General features: G+C 43.6%; 3 protein-coding genes across 9 annotated transcripts in view; 2 read left to right on the top strand and 1 right to left on the bottom strand.

Moving 5' to 3' along the window:
* The window catches only part of sobpa (sine oculis binding protein homolog (Drosophila) a), a 32,962-nt gene extending 5,598 nt beyond the window's left edge, over positions 1-27,364 (top strand). Inside the window, exons 2-9 of one of the 6 annotated variants that reach the window (XM_047018298.1) lie at positions 729-800; positions 2,107-2,242; positions 2,829-3,038; positions 10,923-11,074; positions 12,268-12,291; positions 16,653-16,748; positions 20,273-22,016; positions 22,883-27,364. In XM_047018298.1, the coding sequence (XP_046874254.1) occupies positions 729-800; positions 2,107-2,242; positions 2,829-3,038; positions 10,923-11,074; positions 12,268-12,291; positions 16,653-16,748; positions 20,273-22,016; positions 22,883-22,914 (2,466 nt within the window). In that variant the 3' untranslated portion in view covers positions 22,915-27,364. Of the gene's footprint in view, positions 1-728; positions 801-2,106; positions 2,243-2,828; positions 3,039-10,922; positions 11,075-12,267; positions 12,292-16,652; positions 16,749-20,272; positions 22,293-22,882 lie in introns of all 6 variants that reach the window. The other 5 variants (XM_047018292.1, XM_047018295.1, XM_047018293.1 and 2 more) reach the window with 5 other exon arrangements.
* On the bottom strand, positions 3,911-5,913 carry LOC124466440 (putative nuclease HARBI1). Of its 2 annotated transcripts, none has more exons than XM_047018299.1 (3): positions 5,164-5,913; positions 4,701-5,085; positions 3,911-4,588 (listed from the first exon to the last, which is right to left on the bottom strand). In XM_047018299.1, exons 1-2 carry the CDS (start codon positions 5,831-5,833, stop codon positions 4,715-4,717), a joined length of 1,041 nt encoding a protein of 346 aa, XP_046874255.1. In that variant the 5' UTR covers positions 5,834-5,913; the 3' UTR covers positions 3,911-4,588; positions 4,701-4,714. The 2 variants fall into 2 exon arrangements, with proteins under 2 accessions (XP_046874255.1, XP_046874256.1); XM_047018300.1 differs by having other exon boundaries at positions 3,911-4,569.
* LOC124466441 (nuclear apoptosis-inducing factor 1-like) lies at positions 3,935-4,692 on the top strand. The gene is made up of 2 exons (XM_047018301.1): positions 3,935-4,346; positions 4,457-4,692. Exons 1-2 carry the CDS (start codon positions 3,935-3,937, stop codon positions 4,669-4,671), a joined length of 627 nt encoding a protein of 208 aa, XP_046874257.1. The 3' UTR covers positions 4,672-4,692.
* Positions 27,365-27,881: the final 517 nt, after the last annotated feature.

The following is a 27,881-nucleotide window of genomic DNA, read 5'->3' as shown; positions in this document are numbered from 1 at the left end:
GTTCCAAGCCTGGCATGGACTCACAGTGCTATATCAGCAGCAAGTTGAAGATCCTATGGAATCGTGAATAGTGTTTCTTTTCTTTTGTGTTGATTTGACTGTAATGAATGACTTCAAGATGCATGTTCAAATTCCATTTGTAGGAAAAGATGGAATTCTTGAAATCAGCCAGCCTTGACCTTCTAGACTTCACACACTGTCTGGTTGACCTAGACGGCAACACAGACTTTAGTGTCCAATGCTCTCTGATGGACCACATAGGGCTCTTGGTTCCTACCTGATGCTGCACCTCTCTGTATCACCAACTCTTTGGAGGAGGGGATCCCTCACTGAATTGCTTCCTTGAGGGTTTTAGGTTGGTGTAGGTGCAGTTCTATAGGCATCTGTGACATTGCTTCGAAAAAGGGCTATACAAAAAAAATTATGGTTTGGTCTGTGCTTGCCTTGGACATTATGGTTATCTGGACAGGGAATGGTTTAGTAAAGCATTTGTTCGATATGTGTGGCAAATTTAAAGTGGCAAAACATTAAAATAGGAACAGCAGTTACGCAACGAATTCAAGTGTAAACTCAGAACATATGATCATTCTCCCCCATCAAATGAACTGACCTCCCTCAACCCTCAGTATCGACAAGGCAGAAGTTAATTGACAATTAAATGCCTGATGGAGTAGTGTGATTGACAGTTGTAATGCCGCAATGTAATGAAATGACTCGTGTCTCATCAGGTTGGGACTAAGCGCGCCCACCCATGGGCAGCCAAGGCGGGTGATCTCCATGGCAACCCGCCCTACTCCATGGTGAGCCCCTATTGTCAATGCGAGACTTCTTTTGTAGCCCCATAAGAGTGTCTAAGATATTTGTGTTGTAGGTATCAGATTCAAGTCTTTACATTTGAGAGGTGGCAGGCTCGAGGAAGCCTAATAATGCCCTTGTGCTACAGGAAGGTCTCTATACTGATCCTGGGCTGCTTCCTTAGATAGGCTGCATCTCCTTCGTGGGCTGGAGGCTTGACTTAGAGGCATGAGACTATTTATCTTCTTTAGACTTGACATCTAATGAAATGTGGCTCATCTTATGTGGCCTCCTCAAGTAGTTTACGTACAGAATAAACATTTGAAGAAATCTGTAAGAAACTAAGTGCAACCAAGTAATGTGCTATAGACTGTAACAACAGTTGGAATAAAGGACTGGTTCGCACAGGGTTTAAATCATCAGTGGTTAACTTACCCGTAACCTACTGCGTCTTCGTGCAAGTAACATCATCGTTATTGTCCATGAGGTGTTGTGTAAGTAACAGGTTTTATTATTAAATGAAAATGACTTCCTGTTTCTGAGATGTCGGGTATTTGAAAGACATGGTGAAAGTGTGTACATGCTCATGGTACTTTTTGCGAGCATAGAGGCGTCTGTAAGACTGTTTACATAAGATTTATTTACATAGAATTCAATATTTAGAACCATATATGGTTTATCTTAGAACGCAAAGAAACAGTTGAGAGGAGCAAGACTAAGAATATAATTGTACCTGACCTGTACTTGCACTTGTCATGAATGGCAACTAATCATGACACTTGAGGTGCTTGTAAGCATGCACAGGCATGTGAGTGGGAAAATGCACTGTAAATGTCACAGCATGCATTTACTGTTTGTGTGATTATTTCTACATGGACGCACGCATAGACAAACTGATCACATAGCAAGGTCCAGCGTTGGCAACAATGTGCAGATAATTGCATTTCCAACTGCTAGCATTTTTTTATTTGAACAATTAGGTGCCAGGTACTTTAAGCATTCAATGTGCATGGTACCACATTCATGCATGCAAAAATATCAGAGTGTTGAATGTTTCTGCTCCTGTGTTGTTTTTGTTGATGATGTGCTCATTTGTCCACACCGACTGATATCTACCATGGCACAACGTCTCATGAGACTCTTCCTGGATCCCTTGAACAGGGCCCATCAAAGTTGTTTATTAAGAGTTACCATAGCTCACATAGTTTTATTCTATCTAATCTCACTACTGTTAGGGTTTTTTTTAATCTTGTTAACTGTAGATGAGCGTCCAGTTCATAGGTCTGATGGGCCAACTGTGTTCTGTTGCAGAGTTTTGCTGAAAACACCATGAACGAGCTGCTGGGGTGGTATGGCTATGACAAGGTAGAGCTGAGGGACTCAGATAGCCTCGACATGCGCAGCTACCCAGACGGAGAGCCTCCACAACACATCTCTGTCCTTAAAGGTGAGAATATCCCAATGACCAGTAGGTCTTATTCACATACATATTCAATATTTTACGTTACGGCTACATTAACTACTATGAAGCTACATAGCAATACCTATAGTAACAAAATTGTAATTAAATACTGTACGTACTGCTATGTAGTAAGAAAAATGGAACAATGATCTTGTTTTGGTACCACAACCTTCAACTGACACTTTACAACATTTACTTCTCCTTAAACCCCTCCTCCATACTTCTTACAATTTTGCAGTTACCTACACCGTAGCAGGTCTTATGTAACTACAAAGTTTTGTAGCTTTGTTGTCACAGGTCACTTAAAAACTGTCCAATAAAGCATGAAAAGGGCCACAAAATATGTATACATAGAACCTAATTATGATGTCAATCAGTATGATAATTTTATGTATCAACGTATTTAGGTAAGTATTTATAGGTATAAAATACTTTAATAAAATTAAATATTTTGTAGTCAAAGCCATTTGTTCACAAGTTCAAATAAACAACACCTTTGAAAACGTATTTATGCTCTTGTAAAGCTTAACAAAAATTCCCATTATAACACACTCTCATTTATTTCTGTTAGAAAACTCTTTGCCAAAAGTCCCAGCATCTATGGAGAGCAACCATACTTCCCCAAATCAAGCCAACAGCTCCCACTCCACACCAACCTCCCGGAACGGAGGGACAGAGCCCTCCACCACTCCTTCCACCTCAGGGGCCAGTGCAAAGGATCATGGGAACATGCCCATAATCGTCCCCATAATCCCGCCCCCTATGATAAAACCGCCAGCAGGTAAGACGTTTCCTCGCATGGCTGCTTATGATCCTTTTGCTTAGCCTGACTGAGCATATGGGTTAACGGTTACTGTGTGGAACAACACAGTAAGTTTGTTTGAATGGGATTGCTGTTGATGAACATTTGTTCATTTTAGTTGATGTAAATGCCTTTGCAGTAAGTCGTTAGGTAATTATGTTAGTTGCATTAGTTAATTGTCTTAACAAAATCAGACAGAACCTGTTGATTGAATCTAAGGGATCAAAGTGTTATGCAAGTATTCTACTGTTATCTGTCTCAACCTGATGTCCTACATCATCAGGGAACCGGGTCTTTATTTCAAATTATTTCAATTACTTTTTCTTTCAATGTTTAGCAGGGTTGGCCTTTTTGGAAGTACAGAAGAGTAACTTGAAAAGTAAAAATATCTCAATAGTATTTCACCCGTTCAAATAACACTTTACACACCATACTATACACATTGCTTTTCTCCACCTGCTTAGGTATCAACATTACATGGTCAACAATGTACATAGACTTTAGCCTAACAAAGGGATTCATTATAAAGCATGTGTGCCATGGCTCAGGAGAGTCTAACCACTTTTATGGCTAGAGATACCTTGGCATCACCCTAGAGGAGTCCCCACAGCCCTGGGGTCTCATTTATAAAGCTTTGCGTGGGATTCACGTGGAAGCTGGCGTACGGAAGAAATGTAGGATGTACGTGCGAACAAAAATATTCGGATTTATAAAACAGTGCGCACTCACGTCCTACGCCTGTTTCCCTTTATAAATCACAATCAACTCTAAATCTGGCGCAGCTTTGGCGGCTGTGTGGCACGCCCATATTGCCTATAAATAGTCAATGAAACGCCCCTAATTAATATTAATTCTGGGCCAGCAGAGAAAGAAACATGGCAAGCGCAGGAAAAAAAACAAAAAAAAGAAATTTCTTAGACTGCGAGATCGAAGTTTTGGTTGGGGAGGTGGAGAAAAGAAAAAAGATTTTGTTTGGAGGGCACAGTATGGGAGTCACTAATGCCAAAAAAACTTTGGAGTGGCAAACTCTTGCTGAGGCAGTGAATGCCACTGCATCAGAAGATCGGACTGTGGCCGAACTGAAAAAAAAATGGTCAGACATTAAAGTCGAGGCCAAAAAGCGCCTGGCGCACCATCGCCAGAGCGTGTCTGCCACGGGCGGGGGAAAGGGGACGCCGGAACTGACCCCTCTTGATGAGAGGCTGGCAGGCATCATCGGCGAGTCCCTCTTGAGTGGAGTGGTGACAGAGGCGGAGGGGGACACCGACGTGCCAGCAGATGAAATGGGTATGTAGGCTTATTTGCAATTGCTTTTATGGAATGAGTAAAATAAATGCATTCAAGTCACTCGTGTATGTACAAAACACTTTATTTACACAAATCCCTTTTTTTTTTAGTTGCTGCATGTTCCAGTGGAGAGGGTGGTGCAGCTGAACCTCCACGTGCCTCTCCGTCTCCGTCTCCGTCTCCATCTCCATCCAGCAGCGGGCGTGTCCTCACCGACGCAGTCCTTGCCATGCAGAGGGAAACTATTCAGTGCATCAGGGAAGTGGCAGGAGAGTTAAAGGCCATCAAGACAGTGTTGTCCGAAATGAGCAAAAAAATGAAATAATTTGTTAATAAACAATTGTATTTCCATACCTTGTTTGGTGTTTTCACAACCGCCGCATCACAGCCAAACGCTGGCGCACAGCCGCACCGTTTGGCTGAAATGCCTGGGGCTGGGGGTCGGGGTCGGGTCGAACACATGCAGCTTCCGCTCCAGGGGGTAGAGGCACATTTTGCAGTTGTGCCATATTATGTAGCACAGCACATGCACGTATCATCTGGCACACCTTCTCCGGTCTATATAAAAGCATCCCTCCAGTGCGGTCTAGGCACCGCCATCTGCCTTTAAACAGGCCTATGGTGCGCTCCACCACAGACCGTGTCTGGGTATGGCTGATGTTATACTGCCTTTCCTCCGCGCTCTGGGGGTTGGCGAAAGGCGTGAGCAGCCACTGCTTCAGTGGATACCCACTGTCCCCTGCAAGGATAGTGAAATAATTAGATACTGAAGTACAGAGAAAATGCCTTTTAAGATGTTCACATCAATCAAACTTACCCAGAATCCAGCCATCACGCACAGCCCCAGCCTCAAGTCTCCGACCAACACTGCTTTGTCTCAGAATGAATGAGTCATGGGTTGACCCAGGCCACCGAGCTACAACATTTACGAGTAACATGTCCGCATCACAAATGACTTGGACATTTATTGAATGAAAATGCTTTCGATTAACGAAAGCATTTTCATTCATACTCGGCGCCCTTATAGCAACATGAGTGCAGTCAATGGCACCGATTACATTTGGGAAACCGGACATTGCTGCAAATTGCGCTTTTTTGTTTGCCTGTTCAGCCACCGTGTAAGGAAACTTGATGTAAAGATGTGTCAAACTTACAATTCCTCCTAACACGTCTGGCATAACACGGCTGAGGGTTGGCTGAGATATCCCCGACCTGTCAGCCAACTCCCTCTGAAAAGTGCCGGTTGCCAGAAAACCCAGTGTGGTCAGAACTTGAAGTGGGACTGGCACGGCGTTATTGCGCCGGGTGTTCCTCGCCAAAGCTGGGCCCAACACCGCGCACAGCTCGAGCAGGACAGCGCGCGACAGTCTGAATCTGCTTATCAGCCACTCGTCCCCATTGGCCAGCAAATCTGTGTGCTCTCTAAAAATTCTCTCCCTCCTTATTCTCTGTCGAGCAACGTCTTCAAAAAAAGCCAATTCAGCCATTTTGCGTCATTACGCATTGTGCTGGCATGCCTTTTTATACCCATCCATTTGATTGAACCTAACGTGCTACAGGTGTGGGAGTTCATCTAATTCGTTAATTATGGAAACAACAAATGGTGTTGGTTTGCAAATATATATTTATATGAATTTATGATAGACTACTAGTTTTCTTTATTTTCCCCCCGCACTGCATAGAGAATCTATGAAACAGGTGTTTGTGTATTAATTGTAAGAATGGCTTTTGAGAATTCTTAATATGATTAGGCCTAATCAGAGGCAATAATTTGATTTATTTTACACATTGGTCTCAGTTTCAAAATGTTTCCGCGTTTCATTCTTCTGCCAACGGCGTCGCCGTTTTTCCTTTCTCCACTTTCTGTGCGTACGCATGGGTCAGAGCTTGCGTGGAGGACCGCACTCTTCCCGTCAAGTTTGGTTTTTATAAATGCCAATATTTGCTTAGAAATTGGCGTGCGCCCTCTTCTGGGCGTACGCAAGCTTTATAAATGAGGCCCCTGGGAGGGAGGGGGGACAGATGGTGCGGTCCCACACACACACACACACACACACACACACACACACACACACACACTCACACACAAATGCCCACTGACAAACAGACACACACGCTTGTGCGCACATTACATTTACATTTACATTTATTCATTTAGCAGACGCTTTTATCCAAAGCGACTTCCAAGAGAGAGCTTCACAAAGTGCATAGGTCACTGATAATAACAACAAGATAGCCCCACAGCATTGCGGGTAGTCAAAAACAAGAAGTACATATTGTGAACAACCAAAAAATAGTGCTAAAGGGAAGAAACCATAAGAGCATGTAGTTAAACAAGTTAAAAATTAATAGTTAACATTAATCTCTAAGTGCAGGTGTACCTGTAGGAAAGCAATAAAAATAGGATTAACTAGAAAAAGAATACAACAGTTTAAATCAGCTACCACTAACCAACAAGAGCAACAGTCTAAGCAAGAGTCATTGTGAACCTTGAGGAAACTAGCGTTGGGTTCAGCAAACCATTCCTAAGTACCATTGTACTCCCGGAACAAGTGTGTCTTGAGCCTTCTCTTGAAGGTGGAGAGACAGTCCGTGTCTCTGATGGAGGTGGGGAGTTGATTCCACCACTGGGGTGCCAGGCAGGAGAAGAGCTTGTGCTGGGACCGGGCGGTCTTGAGAGGTGGGACCACCAGGCGGTTGTCTGAAGAAGACCGTAGGTGGCGGGTGGGGGTGTAAGGCTGCAGGAGAGACTTGATGTAGTCGGGCGCAGTCCCGTTCACTGCTCGGAAGGTCAGTACCAGGGTCTTGAATCTGATGCGGGCCGTTATGGGTAGCCAGTGGAGGGAGATGAGGAGCGGGGTAACGTGGGAGCGTCTGGGTAGATTGTAGACCAGACGGGCCGCTGCGTTCTGAATCCTCTGAAGAGGGCGGGTTGCGCATGATGGGAGACCGGTGAGCAGCGAGTTGCAGTAGTCCAACTTGGAGAGGACAAGTGCTTGGACAAGCAGCTGGGTGGAGTGCTCAGACAGGTATCTCCTGATCTTCCAGATGTTGTAGAGGGTGAATCTACACGACCGGGAGACCGCAGCAATGTGGGCCGTGAGGGAGAGCTCGTCATCCATGGTAACCCCAAGGTTCCTGGCAGAGGATGAGGGGGTCACCGTCGCAGATCCCAGGGTGATTGAGAAGTTATGGGAGATGGAGGGTTTGGCCGGGATGATGAGAAGTTCCGTTTTGGCAAGGTTCAGCTGGAGGTGGTGCTCAGTCATCCAGGCGGAGATGTCTGCGAGGCAGGCCTCAATCCTAGCTGAGATCCCCGGATCGGTCGGAGGGAATGACAGGTACAGCTGCGTGTCGTCAGCGTAGCAGTGGTAGGAGAAGCCATGGGAGGTGATGATTGGTCCAAGTGAGGTGGTGTACAGAGAGAAGAGGAGGGGACCAAGGACGGAGCCCTGTGGGACACCAGTGGAGAGCTGGCGTGGGCCTGACAGTTTGCCTCCCCAGGAGACCTGGTAGGATCTTCCCGACAGGTAGGATGAGATCCACTGGAGTGCAGTGCCAGTGATGCCCATCTCAGAAGGTCTGGAGAGCAGGATCTGGTGGTTAACCGTATCAAACGCCGCAGAAAGGTCCAGCAGAATGATGACGGATGACCTGGAAGCCGCTCTGGCAGACTGGAGGGCAGTGGTGACTGAAAGGAGGGCAGTCTCTGTGGAGTGGCCGGTCTTGAAGCCCGATTGGTTGGGGTCGAGCAGGTTGTTCTGAGAAAGGAAGTTAGACAGTTGGTTAGATACAGCACGTTCAATTGTTTTAGAAAAGAAGGGCAACAATGATACCGGTCTGTAGTTCTGGAGGACGGCAGGGTTAAGGGAGGGTTTTTGGAGTAAAGGGGTAACTCTGGCCTGTTTGAAGGCAGAGGGGAAGGTGCCAGAGGTAAGAGAGGAGTTTAGAACATGGAGCAGAAAAGTTATGATAGAGGGGGAGATGGTTTGAAAGAGAGGGGAGGGGACAGGATCAAGGGGACAGGAGGTGGGGCGATGAGAGAGAATGAGGTCAGAGAGCTCTGCCTCGGACAGGGGAGAGAAGGAGTTTAGACATTTAGTTGGGTCAGTAATGGAGGGTGAGGGGGTAGGAAGGGTGGTTTTGGGGAACCGACTGCTAATGTCGGCGACTTTTTTCTCAAAGAAGGAGGAGAAGTCGTCTGCTGTCAGGGTGGAGGGAGGGGGTGGGGGAGGTGGGTTAAGAAGGGTGGAGAAGGTAGAGAAAAGTTTGTGGGGGTTTGAAGCGGAGTTAATTTTGTTAAGGAAGTAGAGGGTTTTGGCACCAGTTATGTGAGAAGAGAAGGATTTGAGGAGGGAGTGATACTTATCAAGGTCCAGACCGTCTTTGGACTTGCGCCATCTCCTCTCAGCTGCTCGAAGGGTGGACCGTTCTTCACGAATAACATCCGTAAGCCACGGGCAGGGGGGAGAAGATCGTGCAGGCCTGGTAGACAGGGGACAGAGAGAGTCAAGTGATGCAGTTAAAGTGGTTAGCAAGGTGTCGGTGGCAGTGTTAGTGGGGTGGGACGAGAACTCGTCAATGGGAGGGAGGGAGGATGTTACAATAGAGGAGAAGTGGGAGGGGGATAGCGAGCGGAGGTTGCGCCGGAAAGTTACGAGGGGAGGGGAGGTAGGAGGGATTGGAGGGAGAGAGACAGTGAATTGGATAAAGTAGTGATCAGAGATGTGCAGTGGGGTTACAGAGGTTAAGTCAGTGATACAGTTACGTGTCAGGACGAGGTCTAGCTGTTTGCCTGCCTTATGGGTCGCCGGTGTGCTCAGCAGCGTCAGGTCGAAGGAGGTCAGGAGAGACAAGAAGTCGACAGCCTGCATTCCTTGAAGGTGGATGTTGAAGTCCCCAAGGATTATCAGGGGGGTTCCATCATCCGGAAGGACGCTGAGGAGCATGTCCAGCTCCTCCACAAAGTCGGCTAGCGGTCCTGGTGGGCGATAAAGAACAATTAAGCATGCTTTGATAGGATTAGTTAGCATCACATAATGGTGTTCAAATGATTTGGCAGTAACAGAGAGTGGTGTGGATGTGTATTTAATATGTGGGGAAAGAAGCAACCCTGTCCCACCACCCCGCCCGGTTGAGCGGGGTGAGTGAGTGAAGGAGTGCTTGACGGAGAGAGCAGCTGGAGTTGCAGTGTTCTCTGGGCGGATCCATGTCTCAGTCAGCGCAAGGGCATGAAGAGAAGCATGGGATGCAAACGCCGGGATGAAGTCTGCCTTGTTCACAGCAGACTGGCAGTTCCAGAGCCCTAAGGAAAGAGACAGGGCAGGTGGAGAAGAACTGGATATGTAGTGAAGGTTACACAGACACATATGCACACAGATGCACACAAATGCACACATACACACAAAAACCACCCCCATTTGCGTACACACATGCAAAAACATGCACACTTTTCAACTTGTCCCCTTTTTGAATAATTCATACACTTGCTAATGTAACAGAGGAGCTTTTGAGGTGCAGGTACCCTGGATGATGGAGGTATTTAATATGGAAGCTGCATAATTACCAGGATCTTTACTCCTGCAGATGCTTCAGCCAGTGCCTAGCGAGAATCTAGAAAAAAGGCCAAGGTGTCTGCACTCAAGCAACCTCAATCACTGGGCTTTTTGTTAAAAAAAACTGCTTTTGAAATCAGAAATGTATTTTCCATGTATTAGTGAATGACTGAAGTAATTAATTAATGACTGAGAAGTTGCCGTGAGAACGCAGGTGATAAATGTTCTTTACTCCAGACTGTACGAACAGTTTGGATGGAAAAGAGGAAATAGGGCCAATTTTCCAATTATTAAGAAGAGAAAAAGGTTTCTCAGTTCCTCCACCTCCATCCCTACCTACCTTGAGATTTTAAAATAGTTGCAGTCTAACATAAAGAAGCATGAAGTATGCATGCTGAGTCTACAGTGCTATCTTTAGGGCCTTGGGGAGTTATTTCCTTTAACTGTGAATTAGTTTTTACTTTAAAACAGATGGCTGTATAGATCCATTAAGCTTAACAAGAAGGAAAAAGCCTGTTCACAGCATGATAAAGAGGTGAGTGGAGGTGAAAGACTAATGGCTGCACAGGGTTTCACTCCTGCACACTCTTAGTCATAATGTGATAATTGGGACTTATTGGAAAAAGTTTCACAGGAAGAGATCTCAGCAAGTATAACAGCATCGGTCTAAAACACAATCACAATTATGGGCAATCGTTTATAACTCATTTAAACTCAGGCTCTAAAAATGTTACGTTTCCCAAAATGTAAAATATTAAATTTTGAGTTGGGGTTCCAAGTAAACTCAATAACGTTAAATCCTCATTTAGCTGCAGTATGTTTGGTGCATCTGTATTTGTCTGTATCCTACTGCACTATTCTCAGTACCAACATGATGGCACACTCTGTTTGATTCTGAACTATCTCCATCTTTCAGGTTCTGAAGTAATAATGATTGGTTAAAATGACTATGACAGCCAAAACAACAACAACAAATTGGAGTCTCTCTCTCTGTCTCTGCTTATCTTGGGGTCCCTCTCAGACGAGGAAATGTCCAACATCCAGATCATGTGTGCCTGGTGTCAGAAGGTTGGCGTGAAACGCTATTCCCTCAGCATGGGAAGCGAGTTGAAGAACTTCTGCAGTGAGAAATGCTTCGCTGCGTGCCGCAGAGCCTACTTCAAGAGAAACAAGGTAAGCTTCCACACAGCCCCGATCTCTTGAGGACTTTCGCAAAAATTGTGTGCCTGCATTTTGACCCAGTTATTTGACCTGGTCCCTCACACATCACTGTACCACACAATGACATGAATTCCACTCATTTTAAACAAAAAATGGAAAACTGGAAAAAGCCTTTTTGAAGCTATACACTGTGCTTATTCAGAAACAGTCACATAAACTACAAATCAGTTCATCTCACATTCAGCAGTTGAACTGAGCTAGCACATTCTGAACTCAGATGACTGGGTGGAGTACTCAAGTTCCAAGTGTTAAATGTCATCAAACTGAAGGCACCTCATCCTTGTGATCTCTCATGATAAAGCAGACCGGACCATGTGACATACTGTCCCTGACCTTACTTCTTCTGACCCTCTTCCTCCATTCATTATCACAGAGGAAAACTGTCTATTCTTTCATTTTATTCACACTTCATAGTACTAAACCCTGCAGGTTTAATATTCAGCATTTACACTCCGCAACAGGCAAAGGAGGCCGAGGTCTTGTTGTAAACCTGAATCACGTGACAAGTAACTATTGGAAGATATAGAACAGGATAAATGCTGTATCCATTACACAGGGGTTGAGTGCCTTGATTGGTCATCTATTGGTGTTCAGAAGAGAGAGTAACCTTAGTGACACAGCCATAGATTGACCACTTTCTATTCCATAGAATCCTCCAGTTTCTGTATTATAGATTACTCCAGCCTACTACTTCTGTCAAACCACATTGTAAATACATTTTCCATATACTTCCAATACTATGGTCCATACTGATGGCTACAAAATAGCTATATATATCTTAGTATTTAACCAATACATCTTTTTTATCCATAACCTTTTCCAACGGCCCTTAAGGAACTAGTCCATCTTACTGCTTAATAGCAAAAGTACCTGTTTGGGTGAGTAGTCAATAACATTGAGAAGCTTACTGACTTTCAGCCTCAGGTGAGACCTTGAACACGGATTCCAAACCTTTCAGAAAAAACATGAAAACAGCAGTTTGAGCATTGCTAATGCAGATACATGATTCATTAAATTCAGCATGAAGCTCTCGAGCTCCAACTCAGATCCGCATACAGTAGGCAGCAATGATCAGTAGAGACTGTCTCTCCGTTTGATCCCTGATTACTGCAGTTAAACATTCTGCTTTCTTTCTCATACCTAAGCTTGGATATGTAAGGAATTACACTGTGAGTATAATGTGTTTTTACTCCTCTTCTTTGTTTGTCCTGAATTGATTTTTTCCATCCAAACATAATCACTTAATAGCACTGTTTGCGTTTTATGCGTCCGGCTGTTCCAATGGAGGTACACGTCTTATCATTTTTAATTAAAGATAGATTTTTTTTCTCTGTTCTCACTTTTCATTTTTCACAGCATGAGAATCTAGTTATGCCTTGTGTCTGCTGTGTTCCCCCCCCCCCCACATTTTCTGATCTCCAGGCACTGTAGCATCCCTTGTGCTAGGAAGTGACTTATCAACGACTACATGTTGATTAATTTCAAGATGATTAATTGATCAAAGATTTTATTTTATTTTTTTGCCATTGTTGATGGATCCGTATTTGCCTTTGACTGTACAGGCATTGAACTTACTCTGGATTCATCTTAGCTGGATTCATGTAAACTGGATGACTTATTTTATGGGGGTCCAGTTTCTTTCTTGATCTTTCTTTATCAAAGTACAAAAACAGTATTAATATGAACAACAACCTTGAACAGTGAAAAGTTGAGTTATCTGATTAACAGCCTCTGTGCCTCATACAATAATGTCTGTTACACCTAGAAGAGTTTAATCCTAGTTTTACATGTTAGAGGCAGAGAGGACCCAAGAAAACGGTTCACACAGGATGGCCTTGTCTGCTGAGAGCACATTTTATCTTCTGTCTCTCACTTGCACATTCATAGAGGGCCGTTTGAGTAAGTGATACCCACATGTTTCTTTTCTCATACACCCGCAAGGTTGGCCACAACAACAAACCCTCCAGTTTTCCCAACAGAAAAAAAATGTCATGACTGAAAAAGTATTGTATGTCTGTGTGCAGTCATAAAGAGTAGCCTGGACGCAGTGAGCTGGATGGGGTAAGGGGTGGGCAGAGGCTCCAGGCATCGGGTTTCGCAAAATATCTACAGCTGCCTCGTTCGCGTAACCCAATCTGCTCCTATGGCGGACACGAATGGGGGCATTGGGGAGTAGTGGAGGTCTCGCTTTCTCCCTTCTCTGTGGCACAACACCATCCAGTGTTTGAGGTATAATAACTGACATTCATACATGGAATGGAAAAGCTGAGGAAGAAGGTTTTTGCAGATCAGGTTGTGAGCTCGAGAGGAAAGCATTGGAATTGACGTCCTTAATGCTGTGATTATACATCCAAATTCACCATGTATTAACATACATGGAATAATGTGTTATAAAATATTATAATAAAATGACACAATAAGGTTCAACATGATAACATAAATATTTGAAAAAATACATCCATTCAAACGTAGCCCCTCCTTTCAACTCCACCTGCCTGCTTGTGCTATCCTGCCTGCTTGCCCTATCTACTATATATCTGCTTAAATAAACCAACAGACATGTATAAATATAATGTAATAATGTATTCATTTAGCAGACCCTTTTATCCGAAGCGATGTACAGGGGGGATTTAGCCCTGCTACCTTTGTATCTACAGTCAAATGCTCTACCACAAATGCTCCACCAACAACAGTTCTTTGCCTTTTCAAAAAAACAACTTTTTCATCTTGATTTTGTCCTCTTAATGCATGTCTCCTGATCTAGAGAGATGCTCTGCATTTCAGGGCCCAATCTGAGGTAGTATTTTGTGCTCATTAGGCTCACACACAGCACCCAGGGACCCTAGATTGAATTTTAAATGCGTGTAACCCATGGAGCATCTTGTAGTAGTTAGTAAGACTAGAAGACATGCATTACCATTAATACCAAACTTTCAATACCAGTGCCTTGTTATTCAACATTGCACTGCTTTACGTTCTGCTGTCACGATATCTTCTGGTGACGTAGCACAGGTCTTCACTGGAATCTCAAATCAGTCACAATGTAGGATCCTCTCACACTGCAAGTGCACACACTACAAAGACAACCACACTTCAAACACACACACACAGACATCCACATAACCAGATGACTACAATCACAAACGCACACCATCACCACCTTTTCCCCTTTCTCTCTCCTTCTTTCTCTCTGTCTCTCTCTCTAGCACTGTATGCAGAGTCGTCCACCAGTGTCGAATTACACACCATGTGCACAGTGCTTTCTTATGTATTGTACAGTACAGTATGCGCTACATTCTGCATAGACATTTAGTGAGGACAAGTTAGTATAATTCCAGCCATTCTTTACTGCAATGTGTCTGTCTTTGTTGCACTCAGGAAACTTTGCAGGGTCCCCTGGAGAACGGAAGACTCCATCTCTGTCTTCCCCTCTGACGGCCCTTCAGGCAAGAGGGGCTAGGGAGCCTCTTTACATCAGCCAGAAATGTCACACACCTTGAACACACTCACATCCTTACACACATCTTTGTGGTTGCCTGCACTGCTCTAACATGCGCTGCACATTTTGGGTTGCATTGGGTTGAAGTGTAATAGACACATGCTTCATAAAACAAAAGACAGAGTCAATAGTGTGTGCGTGTGTGCATGTGTGTGTGTGTGTGTGTGCTGCCTGTCTACATTGTGATTCAGAGAGCCCTCAGGTCTGCTCCACACAGCTGCAGGGCACAGTGTGAATGGTGATTATCTCATAGCTGCTAGCAATTAAAACTAAAACAACAGACTGAAAAAAGTTGGTGAGTTGAGGGATTGAAGAATCTGGAGTTGAAACTTTAAATAGATACACACTTTAAGATGAGGCTACACCTGGGAAAAAACTGGACATTGGCTCCAACAAATGGGAAGTGGATGCGTTCTCAGGATACGGTGTGCATGTGTTCAGCTGGAACGTCTCGAGTGTCTTTGTTGCTGTTCCAGTCGTTAGGGAATGTGTGCAGCTCTGGGGGTATACCCGCTGCAGTTGTCCATTGGGGAAACACCCCTCTCCTGGCAGGTGATTGGCTTACACACACATTTACACGCACACACACACCTGGGAAGGCACACGTGCCCAGATGGAGATGAACACGGGGACAGCTGGTGTACCAGCCTCTCTGGGCTTTGGAGTCACCAGCTTGTTCGCTACCCGCTGGTGAGACCCTGAGATGATGTTTAAACAGTGGATTATTAGACGGACAGTAGTAATGAATAGAAACTTCCTGGCACAAGGTTATGCTACTGTAGCCACAAGCAACTGCATCTCTTCTTTGGATAAATGTCAATAGTCAAATGTCAAATGTCAACAAGTGCCCCAGGATGTGGTATTGTATTGGTTCATTTAACAAAATCAGTTGTTTCCTACGACTGTTACGGTGAAGGGAAGTGTTAGTGAGGTTGTGCTTTACCATTCTCAGCTCATAGAAGTTGATAGAAATCCATTCACCCCAAAAATTACAGATTATAGAATCATGACCAATGAGGATTAAAACCTTGCTAGAATTCTGAGATGGCCTGGATGTTTTTTTGTAAAATAATATTTAGCTGGGTGTGTAGGAGAGAATCTGTGCTTGGATTGAATGACTGAACTTGCGCCCAAAGCTTTGTGTCTGGCTCTTGCTCTGTATCTGCCTCACTCTGGGTGTGTCTGTGTGCATGCGTGTGTGCATGTTTGGATGTATTGTATGCATGTGTGGATGTGCCAGTGTGGATGTGTGTATGCCTTTATGTGAGTGTGTATGGGTGTGTGTGTGCGTGTGTGGTGTGTGTGGGGGGGGTGGGGGTGTGTGTGGGGGGAGCACCCCACATACTTTCTTCACAGTGCCAACACCTCATTAGCACTATATGTAAATGAACTGGCACCAGGCCAGAGGGTCACAGCACAAAATGGAGCCCAGATAATGACACAATGACACATCTGTGGCTGTGTGTCTGTCCGTATTTGTATTTTTAAAGACAAGTAAAAAACGTGCACGTAAAGATTCAACATGTGATTTAATGAAGTGGTCCTTCAATTATTCTCTTCTTATTAGTCTTTTTTGATCAATATTTTTGAAAAGTTATAAATTATGCTATAGTTGATTCAATATTTCATTGCGAGTTAAACAATGAAACAATTGTTGAGTTAATGTGTTTTTCTCTATTGTTTCTCTGTATAATGGTTCTAATCTATTGAAAATAATTAAATTATTAAATAATCAATTTAAACTAAATTAATAGTCACACACAAAAGCACACGCATAAACACACACACACACACACACACACACACACACACACACACACACACACACACACACACACACACACAACCACAGGGCTGTCTTACGAAGAGATCCCTGGACTCCACAACAATGCATGCTCACCAAATCACTATGAATATTCTTTCCCACCTGTCAGTGTCTTTCCATTTATCAGTTTGTTGTTGTTTACCCTCTTTATGTTCACCTGTTTATTTTGTCCGTTCGTAAAAAGAGGCCGTTATTTCTCCCCTCAGGCGAGAGATGAAGACGGCCTTGGTGAGAAATTACCCCAGCACAGCTATGCTAAGGATACGCCCAGGCTTGTCTTCAAGACAAACAGCGATGTTCTTGTAAGGACTAAAACATTTAACCACCAGATAGAGTTTAAGTTTGATGGCTACTGTTCTAGATTTTCATTTTGTCTTGTTGAATGTGCTAAATAATGTATTAATTTGATGTTGTTTTGTAAAAAGAAATGTTACCTCAAGTCTACTCAAATACAGTTAGAGGGTCACACACACATTTTTCTTCTCCATTCAAATAGCTTTTTTCATTTCCATTCAACATTATGTGACATTGGGATTTTTACTTTTGACTTTCAATCCAAGAATTGAAGTGTACATGCATTTCATCATGTTTTTTTAAAATATTTTTCTCTTTCAACTCTGTTTCAATTACTGAAATGACAACAAATCACTTCACAGGCTATGATATTTTCAAGATTAGAATTGTTGGAAACAGTTATAAACTTTTAGCTTATTATTAACTTAACTAGCTATTAACATTATCTAAACATCAAAGTAATATCTACCTGAATTTAACAACATACATTCCCCCTAAAATTACTCCCATATCGTACAATCTCAGATTCCAGTAATAGCAGGAAGTTATTAAGTGTCATGTGGAAGTTTGTGTGTGTCTGAGTGCGTGTGCATGTGTATGTGTGTGTTTTTTGTTAACGTATTATAATGATGTTGACTAATGAACCTTTTCTATGTGTTGAGTATGCATTTAACTCATGCTTTCGACCATTGTGACTTTCCGTGCAATAGCAATCTGTATAGTCATACCAGTGGGGCCACAGTAGCAACCATAACTCATAAACCCGACCAATGAGCTATCAGATTAAACTTCTGCAGTATATATCAATGACCAGTGATAAATACTCACTACTATTTGACCACTTTAGATTTATTGAAAATATGGGCATTCAATCAGTTAGCTAGCTGGCTATATATAATTATTTGAAGTAGGTGTAAACTTAAAATGTTCCTGTAAGTATGACTCAAGCCCTGATGGAGTATACAGGAAGATGTTATTGGTCATGTTTAAGGGTCAGAAGAAGATCAGGGAACAGAACAGAAAAGGACCATAGATGTTCTTTGCGCTTGCTAGGAAGCAAGCTAATTGCGGCAAAGTGAATAGATAAACCACACCAAAGCAACCGTTGGTTTGGCGGCCATGGTTGAAATAAATGACCATAATTACATTCAACAGCAAACATCTGTGTGCAAGTGAAAGAGAGAGAGGTAGAGGCAGAGAGAAAGATAAAAAAACAACTCCATTAGGGTAATGCACAGTGAAATTTCACTCGCAGTGCAGAAAGTCGTTAAGTGCTCCCCATCTGTCTTTTTGAGTTCAAGAAATGTTTTACACATTTATTATTTAAAATATCCCGGGTCTGCCATCATCAAGCTCAACTCACAGAACACCTTTTGATTCCTATTCAGCCATGGCTCATTGAATTTCACAAGATTAAGCAGGCAGTTAAAAAGAGATGATGGCTGATGTGGACAGGGGATGGTGACTGCAGTATGGATCTCTCACCTGAATAACCACCATCACAGCACACCAAGCTGCTGCATGGGCACTTGCCCTGCCAAAACAATGTTGCGTGTCAATTCCACCAGTAGTGTTGGTCTTGATGCATTATGAAACACTTGGCAATTTGTGGATTTTGAAGCACCAATTGTTCACATTTTGAAAATGCCTGTTGTTTAAATTCTTCAAATTTAATACACTTTCAAAATAGTAATCGGTCTGGGAACTGTGTTTTTGTTTAACTTGAGCAGTTTTACTTAAGAAGTCAGAATTTTTTCTCTAAGAGTCAAAGTTGAACTTTGTTAAGTCAATAGGGTATTTGTAAGGGGCAACGGGACTTTTAAATATACTTTATCTGTACCATATCTACAGATGTGTTGGTGTATGTGTGCAAGATGATTATGTCTGTAATCCAAACCTAGTTTTTCTCTAGCACCTTATTAGCATTCTGCTTGCGGGACTAAGGGTCTGTTTGATAGATGGATGTCGTTGAGGATTCTGACAACTGATTAATGCCTTAATTATCTCCAGTGAGTTTCTGCCACCTCCCCCTTGGGCTGACAGAGTGAGCTGTGTGTGGCCTGATGAGTATCGGCCCATGTTCAGGACTCACCTATCGCTATCTATGCACTAGAGATACATTTCTTGTCGTCAGTGTTACATTTTTGAACCAAAAGTCATTTTAATGAGTTTTAGTGACTAGGCATTTTGGAGGTCCAACCAATCATATGCAGTTTAGTGCAGACTTTGATTTTGGAAAGCAGTCCGCAGTATCAGGAGCTTCCCAGACTGAGTCATTGCCCAGTGGGGACTGTGTGTTTCTGTGTCTACATTATCCAAAACTGTTCAATCCAGGTGCAATGCCAGAATTGTATAAAAAAAAAATGTATATATGTCAACAGTTGTTTGATTTTATTTTGTAAGCAATCAGAAATCTGGGGGGCCGGACATGTAAATGAGAGGTCGTAGGCCCCCCCAGGCCCCCTTGTGGCTACGCTCCTGATAAAATCCATATGCATTTTGTTAAACAAAAATGTTCTTCATCAGATTATGACTTGAAGGGAGAAATTCTGAACTTTCAGTGAATTTCCTACTATTTGTCGGTTTATGCACTATGAGAAGTCTTTCAAACCTGACCACATGGTACCGTTAAGCACGATATAAAGAAATCAATCCTAAGATTAACAGTGATAAATCTTAAGATTAAAGCCGCAGTAGGTAACAGTATAAAATTAATTAAGGTATGAGACACAGCGCCCTCAATTCTCATCTACATTTTGGCACTTGAGTTAGATTGACAGTGGTGTCACAAAATAAGCCAAGTAGGAAGTCCTGCCTCACCAAAGGTGATTGGCTGGAATAGGACTGCTGGAACATAAGTGGCTGGAATATGGCAGGCCGCTCCAAAATTAGAAATTTACATTCCACTTGCACGTAGCTGTCTGTGTTGCTAAACAACTCTCAGAGGGCCTCATTAGCTTACACAACATGTTCCATAGGAGAAAAAAGTGTTTCACCCCCTAGTGTTGGACAGTGTACTAGCCTGCCCAGATCACACTCAGAACAGCTACAGCAGCTGCCAGGCATTGTACTATCTTACAGGGAAAACCTCTTCCTTGTGGCTTCATCTGTTTAATCTGCCTGGTCCGACATCACATTTCAATCAATGACTAACTTTGCATAGGGAGGTGGGAAGTGTAAATGGAAATTCTTTGTTTGAACGGAAAAAATACATTTGAAAGCTGCAATACAGGTATTCTTTTAGTTTCAGTGTCACTTGAAGTGCCAACTTTTCATGAAGTTTGCATACTGCAACTATGATGCAATGATTCAATTTGTCTTCACATGCACTCATGGACACACATGCAAACATTTTGTTTTTTTTAAAAAGAGATAGACTACCTACGATAGTATCTTCAAAAGACCAAGGACCTACTGTACTTAGAACTTATCAAGTTGGCACTGTGTGAAGAAAGAATGTTTAAGGTTGGTGCATTGTGGGTAGCATATCAGATCAGCTGATGTGTTTTGTTGTGTGTGTTTTGTGTTCCAGGTCTGTGACTGGTGCAAGCACATCCGCCACACTAAGGAATACCTGGACTTTGGTGCTGGTGAGCGAAGACTGCAGTTTTGCAGTGCCAAATGCCTGAACCAGTACAAGATGGACATCTTTTACAAGGAGACCCAAGCAGCACTCCCAGGGGGTTTGTGTAACCCCGGGCACGGCCTGGGGGAGAGCAAGACAGAGGGTGGCACTGGAGTGCAGCTCCTCACACCGGAATCCTGGGGCACCCCCTTGACGGACCTGCGGCATAAGGCCCCATCTCCTGGGGGGGGAACCTCGTCCATGCTGGCCCCTTCCAGCTCCAGCGCCGCCTCACCCTCTGAAAGTGGTGCAGTCTGTTCCCCCTCCTTGGCCAAAAACCCGACACCTCGACCCCATGAGAGCCCCACTTTGCCCCCACCACCGGTGCCCACCCTGCACCCTGCCATGGGTGTACCCCCAGGCAGCCCCCCCATGGTGATGACTCCCCGGGGGCCGGTACCGCTGCCGTTGTTCATGGAGCACCAGATGATGCAGCACATGCGCCCACCTTTCCTTCGCCCGCCCCACACCACAGGCCCAAACAGTCCCCTGTCCAACCCCATGATCCCTGGCATTGGGCCCCCTCAGCCCATGCCACCCAGGACCCTTGGCCCTCCATCCAGCTCTATGCACCGCCCCTTACTCTCTCCACATCTTCACCCCTCCTCTAATGCCAACCTGGCAGGGATGCCCCCTCACCCAGGTCTCCACATACCTGGCTACCCCCCATTCCCCCCCATCAACATGATGAACGGGCACATCCCTATGCCCCCAATGATGAACTTTGGCATGCCATCCCTTGCCCCCTTGGTGCCCCCACCCACTCTGTTAGTCCCTTACCCTGTCATTGTCCCCTTACCTGTCCCAATCCCCATCCCGGTGCCTATTCCATATAACCCCAAGACCTCCAGGGACCACCCACACAGCAATGACCCCATTCCCAGCGCCTCGGAGGAATCTACTGAGCCCCTGGAAACACAAACCTTTTCCCCTAGTTCGTCTGGAGGGGATGGAGACAGGAAGGTGGGGTCGTCCAGCTCCGGAGGGCCGCTTTCACCTGAATTCTCCAGCTATACCCCCGGCCATTTTGGTTCGGAGAGGAGTAGGACTTCCCTTGTGGACTTGACTGTGAAGGCCGAGGAGAGTTCGGGAAGCAGCCCTAACTCAGGCCTCTCCAGCGCCCCCTCTCTGACGGAGGGTGTGATTGACCTGACTCTAGGCCGGCGCTCACGGGGGCAGCAGGTCATCCAGAGGGTAACGCCCAGCGTCCAGGTGAAAGTGGAGCCAGAACAGGATTTGAGCCCTTCTCCCACCAGGCCAGCACCCCTGCATGCCCCTGGGCTGGGGAGGGACAACAGCCTGCCCGAGGATTTTGTGGACGAGGAGGAGGCAAGGAAGGGTGCTGATGGCCCGCTAGACTCAGCCTCTCCTCCTAGTGGCAACACGTCTCTCTGCAGCACAGAGCCCTCTTTGCTCCAGCCAGAGCCATACCCCTACCAGCTCCCTCCACCCAGCAACGCCACACGGACCGATCTCAGCACCGTAACCTCCTGTAATGTCCTAGTCAACGGCACCGTCCGGAGCACTCTCCTCACACCTACCTCGGAGCAGTGCCTGGACCGCAGAGGAGGAGAGGGCGGACCAGTCAACATGGAGCTGGAGCGGGAGGCGCTGAAGGAGAACAGCTGCTCAGTAGCAGAGTGGGACACAGGTAAGCGGGTCTCATGTGAGGAGGCGGGGGGCACTGGGGAAGGCAAACCGGATCCTGACGGCAGTCTCGAGGACGAGGAACACGCCTATGCACTGCCCCTGCTGCCCAAGGCTGGCTCTGAAGTAATCCAGCCTGTGCCAAAGCCCTGCTCCGACAAGACGGCCATCTTGTCCTGTGGCATCAGTGCACCGCTGGCTGCCGGGAGTCCAGAGCTGGAGCCGCCGCTAAAGAGGAGGTGCCTACGAATTCGCAATCAGAACAAATGAGGCGGAAAAGGTTGGTCTGAAAGCGTCCCCTATCGACGACCCAGAGAGCACCCTCCCTCTCTCTGTCTGTCATGATCTGCCTTCTCCCAGTTTCCCCACTCCTAAGATGCCGCATGACTGTCACCCGTTCTGTAAAGTTACATAAGAGTTTATACGTGGAAGTTCAGTGAATGTGCCGCACACAAGGGGACTTACATCCCTTTTCAAAATTACAGTACAGTTACCGTTATCTATTGGGATGCAATTACCATTAACTAGGAGAGTACAGCATGAAATAAAGCATAGGGTTGATGTTGCCTAAAACACCTGAATCTTCAATGTTTTCAACTGATAAGTTACTATTTGGGTTTTTTTGAAAGCTAAATATATATTTTTGAACTTAAAACTAAATATTGATTTAGAATATACTTTTCCAGGGAAGTGAGACATTCAGATCTTGTAAAGGATAACTCCTGCTTCAAATTTTGTTTAATTGCTTTTCTTACCATTATTAGGCTGTAGTTAATATTTTATTTTGGCAACCAGAAATGTGGTTGTGTGTTATTCCCCCATGCAACGTAATTTCTTATTGTAGATTATCTCTTTTGTTTCGTATTCTAGTCCAGATAAATGGCAGCTCTCCATCAGAGTGAGAACAGCGGAACACTGCACTGTGGACGACATGAACCCTCTACAGAGACGCCTTCCCAACACCATCTCTCCAACACCACCTTTCCACCCCTCCAACACCATTACCCCGACAGTCCAGCCTACCAGCATTTCAGCCTTGTTACCTGATGGGAATTCAGACAGGCAGATTACCAATCCAACAGGCCAACTAGTCACTCTAAAGGGACATGGAGGCCTTTGACCCAGATCAGAAACCATTCTCTCCTTTTGTTTCCTCTCAGTCGATACTCAGCCCACACTGCCCCTATAAATAAGCCTGTTGCATCTTTTCTCATTCATTTATAGTTTAGTCAGGTTTCTGCTATGAGACTCTTCAGAAACAGTGATTGAATAGTAGCATACCAGCAATTCTATGGGTGACCTGGAGGGGGACACTCCTACATTGGAATGACCTCGAAGCACCTGAACTAGATATAGGAGTTAATGTTGTTTGCTCAACAATGTTATTTTCCATTCCTTTTATTACTAAGCCCTTTTAACTCAGTGAAACATTTAGGCATGCAAATAATGTTGAGACGGTGAAATGAATATAAACTCACATTTGACTGTGATTAACGTTAATATGAATGTTTCCCAATAAGCCCTTTAGAAGAATATAAATAAATAATTGATGAATAAATCCATCTGGCATTTTCTCAGTTGGTGTGCAAGGGTTTATTCAGAGACATTATGAGTTTATATTGATTATACGTTACTTGGATTATTTGCACAAAACGTGTCTCATATGAAAAGGCTTTTCAGTCAAATGACGTGAAGCTCTCCTCACTCAACCTTCACCCCAATTTCCCCAACTAGCACAAACGCTCATCCCAACCCATATCCAAACAAATACAATTTCCCATCAATCATTCTTTCAGTCAGCAATGTCTGCTGGCTGTACTTGGATATAGCAACCAAACTAGGACACACCTTGGAAGGGTATCAATCAACAGGAATTGTTTTGCTGAGTCGTGACTGTTGAGGAGAATCGATGATGAGAGGTGACGGCTCTTGTAGATCCCATGAGCCTCTCCTACAACATGCACTCTCCACTGGAGTGAGGCCCCCGTGAGACTGAAACTATTTCATGTCAGTGGTCTTTGTGTAGCAAAAAGACAAGCATTTGCAATAAAATTGCAGATTTGATGACAACAGGGTAGAAAAACTCACCAGCAAATGAAGGTGGGTAGATGTTGAGTTTGTGCAATTTTAGCAATTGAATCATGGAGGAAACTGCTTATCTGTACCTCCACTGCATGGACACCTAAAGTATATAGGATGTGGTCAGACAGTACTTTACAGCTCACTTGTAATTGTGATAATCACTGATATAGATAAATATACATTTGTCAAGCTGTATGACATCTGTGTGTCTGATAACCAAGGGTTATGAGTCTATCCAAATCTCTGTCCAGATGGACGCTACTTATCACAAAGCATCTTGAAATAAGTCTGTGCCATCCCCCTGTTAAGGAGCGGTGTGCATTTGTGATAACTGAGAGTCCATGAAAAGGATAGAAGAAGTCAAAGTGTAGATATTACTCCCATCAGAGAATCCATCTTTTCTACATTGTGATTTTAAGAAGTGTCTTGATATAAATTGCGAGTATTTCTTCGTTGACTGAGTGCAAGGGAGGTAACATGCTGAATTACAATCACATCATTGTTAAGCAATGAGGGAACCCAGCATGTAGAGAATTTCTTTCCATCAGCTCCTTCTGGTTTTCTGTTGTCTTTTTGCAATGTTAAACTACTGAAAACACCTGCATCGGCTACCTGTCCGGCCCAACTGTCTTCAAATTGAAAAGGAATAAGAATCAAAAGTTTGAAACGTTTTACCAGTCTAAACCAAAACTCCAGATGTTGTTTGCCAGTGTTAAGTTATGTCATTACATGTTTTCAATTTATTTATTAACAATGTGTCAAATGTTGTGTCAAACCTGTTCCATTAATGCGAGGGTGCCAGGCTCTATTGTAGTCCTGTAGGTTCTGATAACAACACAAGGCAGTCGACTATGTAGTTAGCGGCATGTACATAATGGAATGAGGCGTTTATTGGGTTGGTATGTTTCAGAATACCATATAGGATGTTGACATGCATGACAGCAGATCATAATATATCAAATGCCAAATACCTTACAGAATCTTAAATCCCGCAAAAAAAAAATAAGTGGCTTGTTTTCAGTGCGAAGCATACATTGGATTTAAAATCTGCAACAATGACAAAACAATATGGCAAATTATGGACTGATTCCACCAAATAGGTTTCAGATTGGTTAACACACACCACATCTGTAATTACAACACTAGCCTGGCCTTATATTAGCACACAGGCTCACAAATCCAAATTTTTGGCAGATTGATGAAATGTTCCAAACGTGGGTTCCCTCACCCATAGTTCTATCTCTCTGGCCAGTCATATCCTCTGATGACAATAGGTTTATAGTCTCAACGTGTGCCAGCCAGTGGGAATCAGAGACTGCAGGTCAGATTGGAGACTGTTGACTCTGAGTAAGCTCTGCAACACAATCTGCTGGGTGTTGATAGTCAGGCATTTAGGCTCCGCTTGCCCTGTGCCAAGACTGGGATTTTGTGTCACTGTAGTCATTGCCTTGAATATCCCCGCTTTCTACGTTCAATCCATGTCGGATATTTCTGTAGGTCTACCCAAGCCTTCGGCATGAGAGAGGTCTAAGATGTGTGTATGTATGCGTGTGTGTTCGTCTGTCACCCCTCTCTGTTCATAATAGCCCACCACACACACACTTACTAGGATGATAGCTGACGGTGACAACAAAAGGCACAGCCGTTTCTGAGAGAAACTGAATAAATTCAATTTCTTCACAATTTTTGCTTGACCTCGGCTGTGTAACTGCAGAGCAGGAGACAAGGACAGATATAGCCTTGAAACTGGAAACTAGCAGTGTCTGCGGCTCCTGCCAGATGTGGGAGACGCTTGAAACTGAGACAATGAAACAGGTTGTCTGTCTCATAGAAAGTGTGTGTGTGTGCGTGTGTGTGTGTGTGTGTGTGCGTGTGCGTGTGTGTGTGTGCGTGAGTCTGTCCTTGTTAAGCTGGAGCACTGATAGGAATGCATATAGAATCACACACATTTTCCAGGTGCTTTGAGACTGACTTAAACATTTGTCATGTACTCATTAAAGGTATCCCATTATTATACAATCAGTATAAAACTGGCATGAAATAAGTCAATTTAGGGTGAACATAGTTGCCATCTTGTTGACCTCTTTATGACACCTTTTCACGATAATATGTTGGTACTTTAGCGAAGAGGAGTTTAACTAAACATTCAGACAGGACAGAATACTACGGCTTTGATTCACTTTATTTGTATGTGAGATAATCAGTGCAATGTAGTTGTGATATCGCAGTAGTAATTAATACAGTCACTGCTGTTAACTCAGTCCACGTGGGAGTGCTTCTAAACAATTGAGACTTTTGTCAGCTAGCACACTGATGCTACCGACAAACATACACACACACTTAGCATTACTTTCACAGTAGTTGCTCCCTTTGCATAATTTGTCTTTCAAGCTGTTTATGTATTGCTCTGCCGTGTTCAGTTATTTGAGACACATTCATTTGAAGATGATTTTTAAAAATATATATATATATATTTGAGATAATCTCGTTTGTCTTTTTTGTGGCAGAAAGATTGGAAAAAGATTTGAGAGTAGCAAACGTACTGTTTTCTGTAATTTCCAACACTAGTCAAAAGAAGTGATGGTGGCTTGGTCAACAGCCTGAAATATGCAATGACAACTTCCTATACAAAATCTAGAGAGAGCAGAATACTTATCGTACGAAAACAACAACATGAAACATTTCATGTGACTTTTCAAACGTAGACAGAAAAGCTGCCTTAACTCTTGCTTGTGTACTCTATAGTGCAGATGACAATGCTTGCTTGTAAAAAAGACCCCCTCACTTTGTATAAAACCAAATGGACAAAAAAAAACTTTGTTATCTTGCTAGTATTGATGTATAGATGATCCGCCTTTCTGTAACTTGTATGAACCCTCACATTTTGCTAAAAAAAAAAGTCCTTCAGCACTCAGACTCCTATGTCTCAGACATCCAGATCATCTTACGTTTTACCATGTGACGGTTTCTCAATCTTTTTGTGTACATTTTATAGTATTATTTATTGTTGACAAGTCTTTGCATTTGCAAATAAAAAAGGTGTTGGACTGGGCATTTTGTTCAAATGTAAATGCTTGGTTTAAGAGTGAAAAGCTTCTTTTATATTGAAAAGTGAAGAAAATTGTCAGGAGAGGAGAGAATCATTGTCTTTTTATTATGAAGTTGTATCTATAACATGTTGCCAAGATTGCTTTGAAAGAAATAATTTTGTGTTGTAACAGTATTTGTTTTACCCAGTGAATTGCTTATTGAGACTAATAAATAGCGGCACACACCAACCTGTTGCTTGTTTAACTTTTTAACTGTAAATTTGTGCAAATTTACATGTTGTAACCTTACTATTACTGTACATCGTTGATTTTTGAGATTATCTTCTCATCTAACATCCTGAATACTCACACATATTTTTTATACATCTTTGAAACAGTAAGGTAAGAAAGAGGCTTGAAAGGACGGAATTACTGAAAAACATTTCAATCACAGAATCATGATAACTGAAAACCCGTGACCATTTATAATTTCAGAACTTCACTGAATCTGTAATATTGAACTATAAGGTGCTTCAAAAGGTCAGTCTAACTATCCTAAGGATTATCGCCTGTTCCCTGCTTCGTTATGAGCAAAAGAGTTTCTTATCTATGGGTGTACTGCTGAGATTCAGTGATATCCTTGTCTTGATTTGTGGCCTCTAGCGCCACCCAGCTTCTCTGGTATTGCCTCCACAATTTACTCGCCCCACATTGTATCTACTCCCAGAAGATTGTAGGGTTAAGTCAACATTGTTATT

This window comes from Hypomesus transpacificus, chromosome 3 (genome assembly GCF_021917145.1).
Source record: "Hypomesus transpacificus isolate Combined female chromosome 3, fHypTra1, whole genome shotgun sequence".
Taxonomy (NCBI): domain Eukaryota; kingdom Metazoa; phylum Chordata; class Actinopteri; order Osmeriformes; family Osmeridae; genus Hypomesus; species Hypomesus transpacificus.
This window is presented reverse-complemented; position numbering and strand designations above follow the sequence as displayed.

Bases quoted from the DNA above. Each gene is read 5' to 3' on its own strand.
- LOC124466440 (XM_047018299.1), bottom strand. From the start codon at position 5,833: ATGGCTGAATTGGCTTTTTTTGAAGACGTTGCTCGACAGAGAATAAGG. The intron at 5,086-5,163 runs GTAAGTTTGATT...CTATCCTTGCAG, and splicing joins GCGTGATGGCTGGATTCTGG to GGGACAGTGGGTATCCACTG.
- LOC124466441 (XM_047018301.1), top strand. From the start codon at position 3,935: ATGGCAAGCGCAGGAAAAAAAACAAAAAAAAGAAATTTCTTAGACTGC. The intron at 4,347-4,456 runs GTATGTAGGCTT...TTTTTTTTTTAG, and splicing joins CGTGCCAGCAGATGAAATGG to TTGCTGCATGTTCCAGTGGA.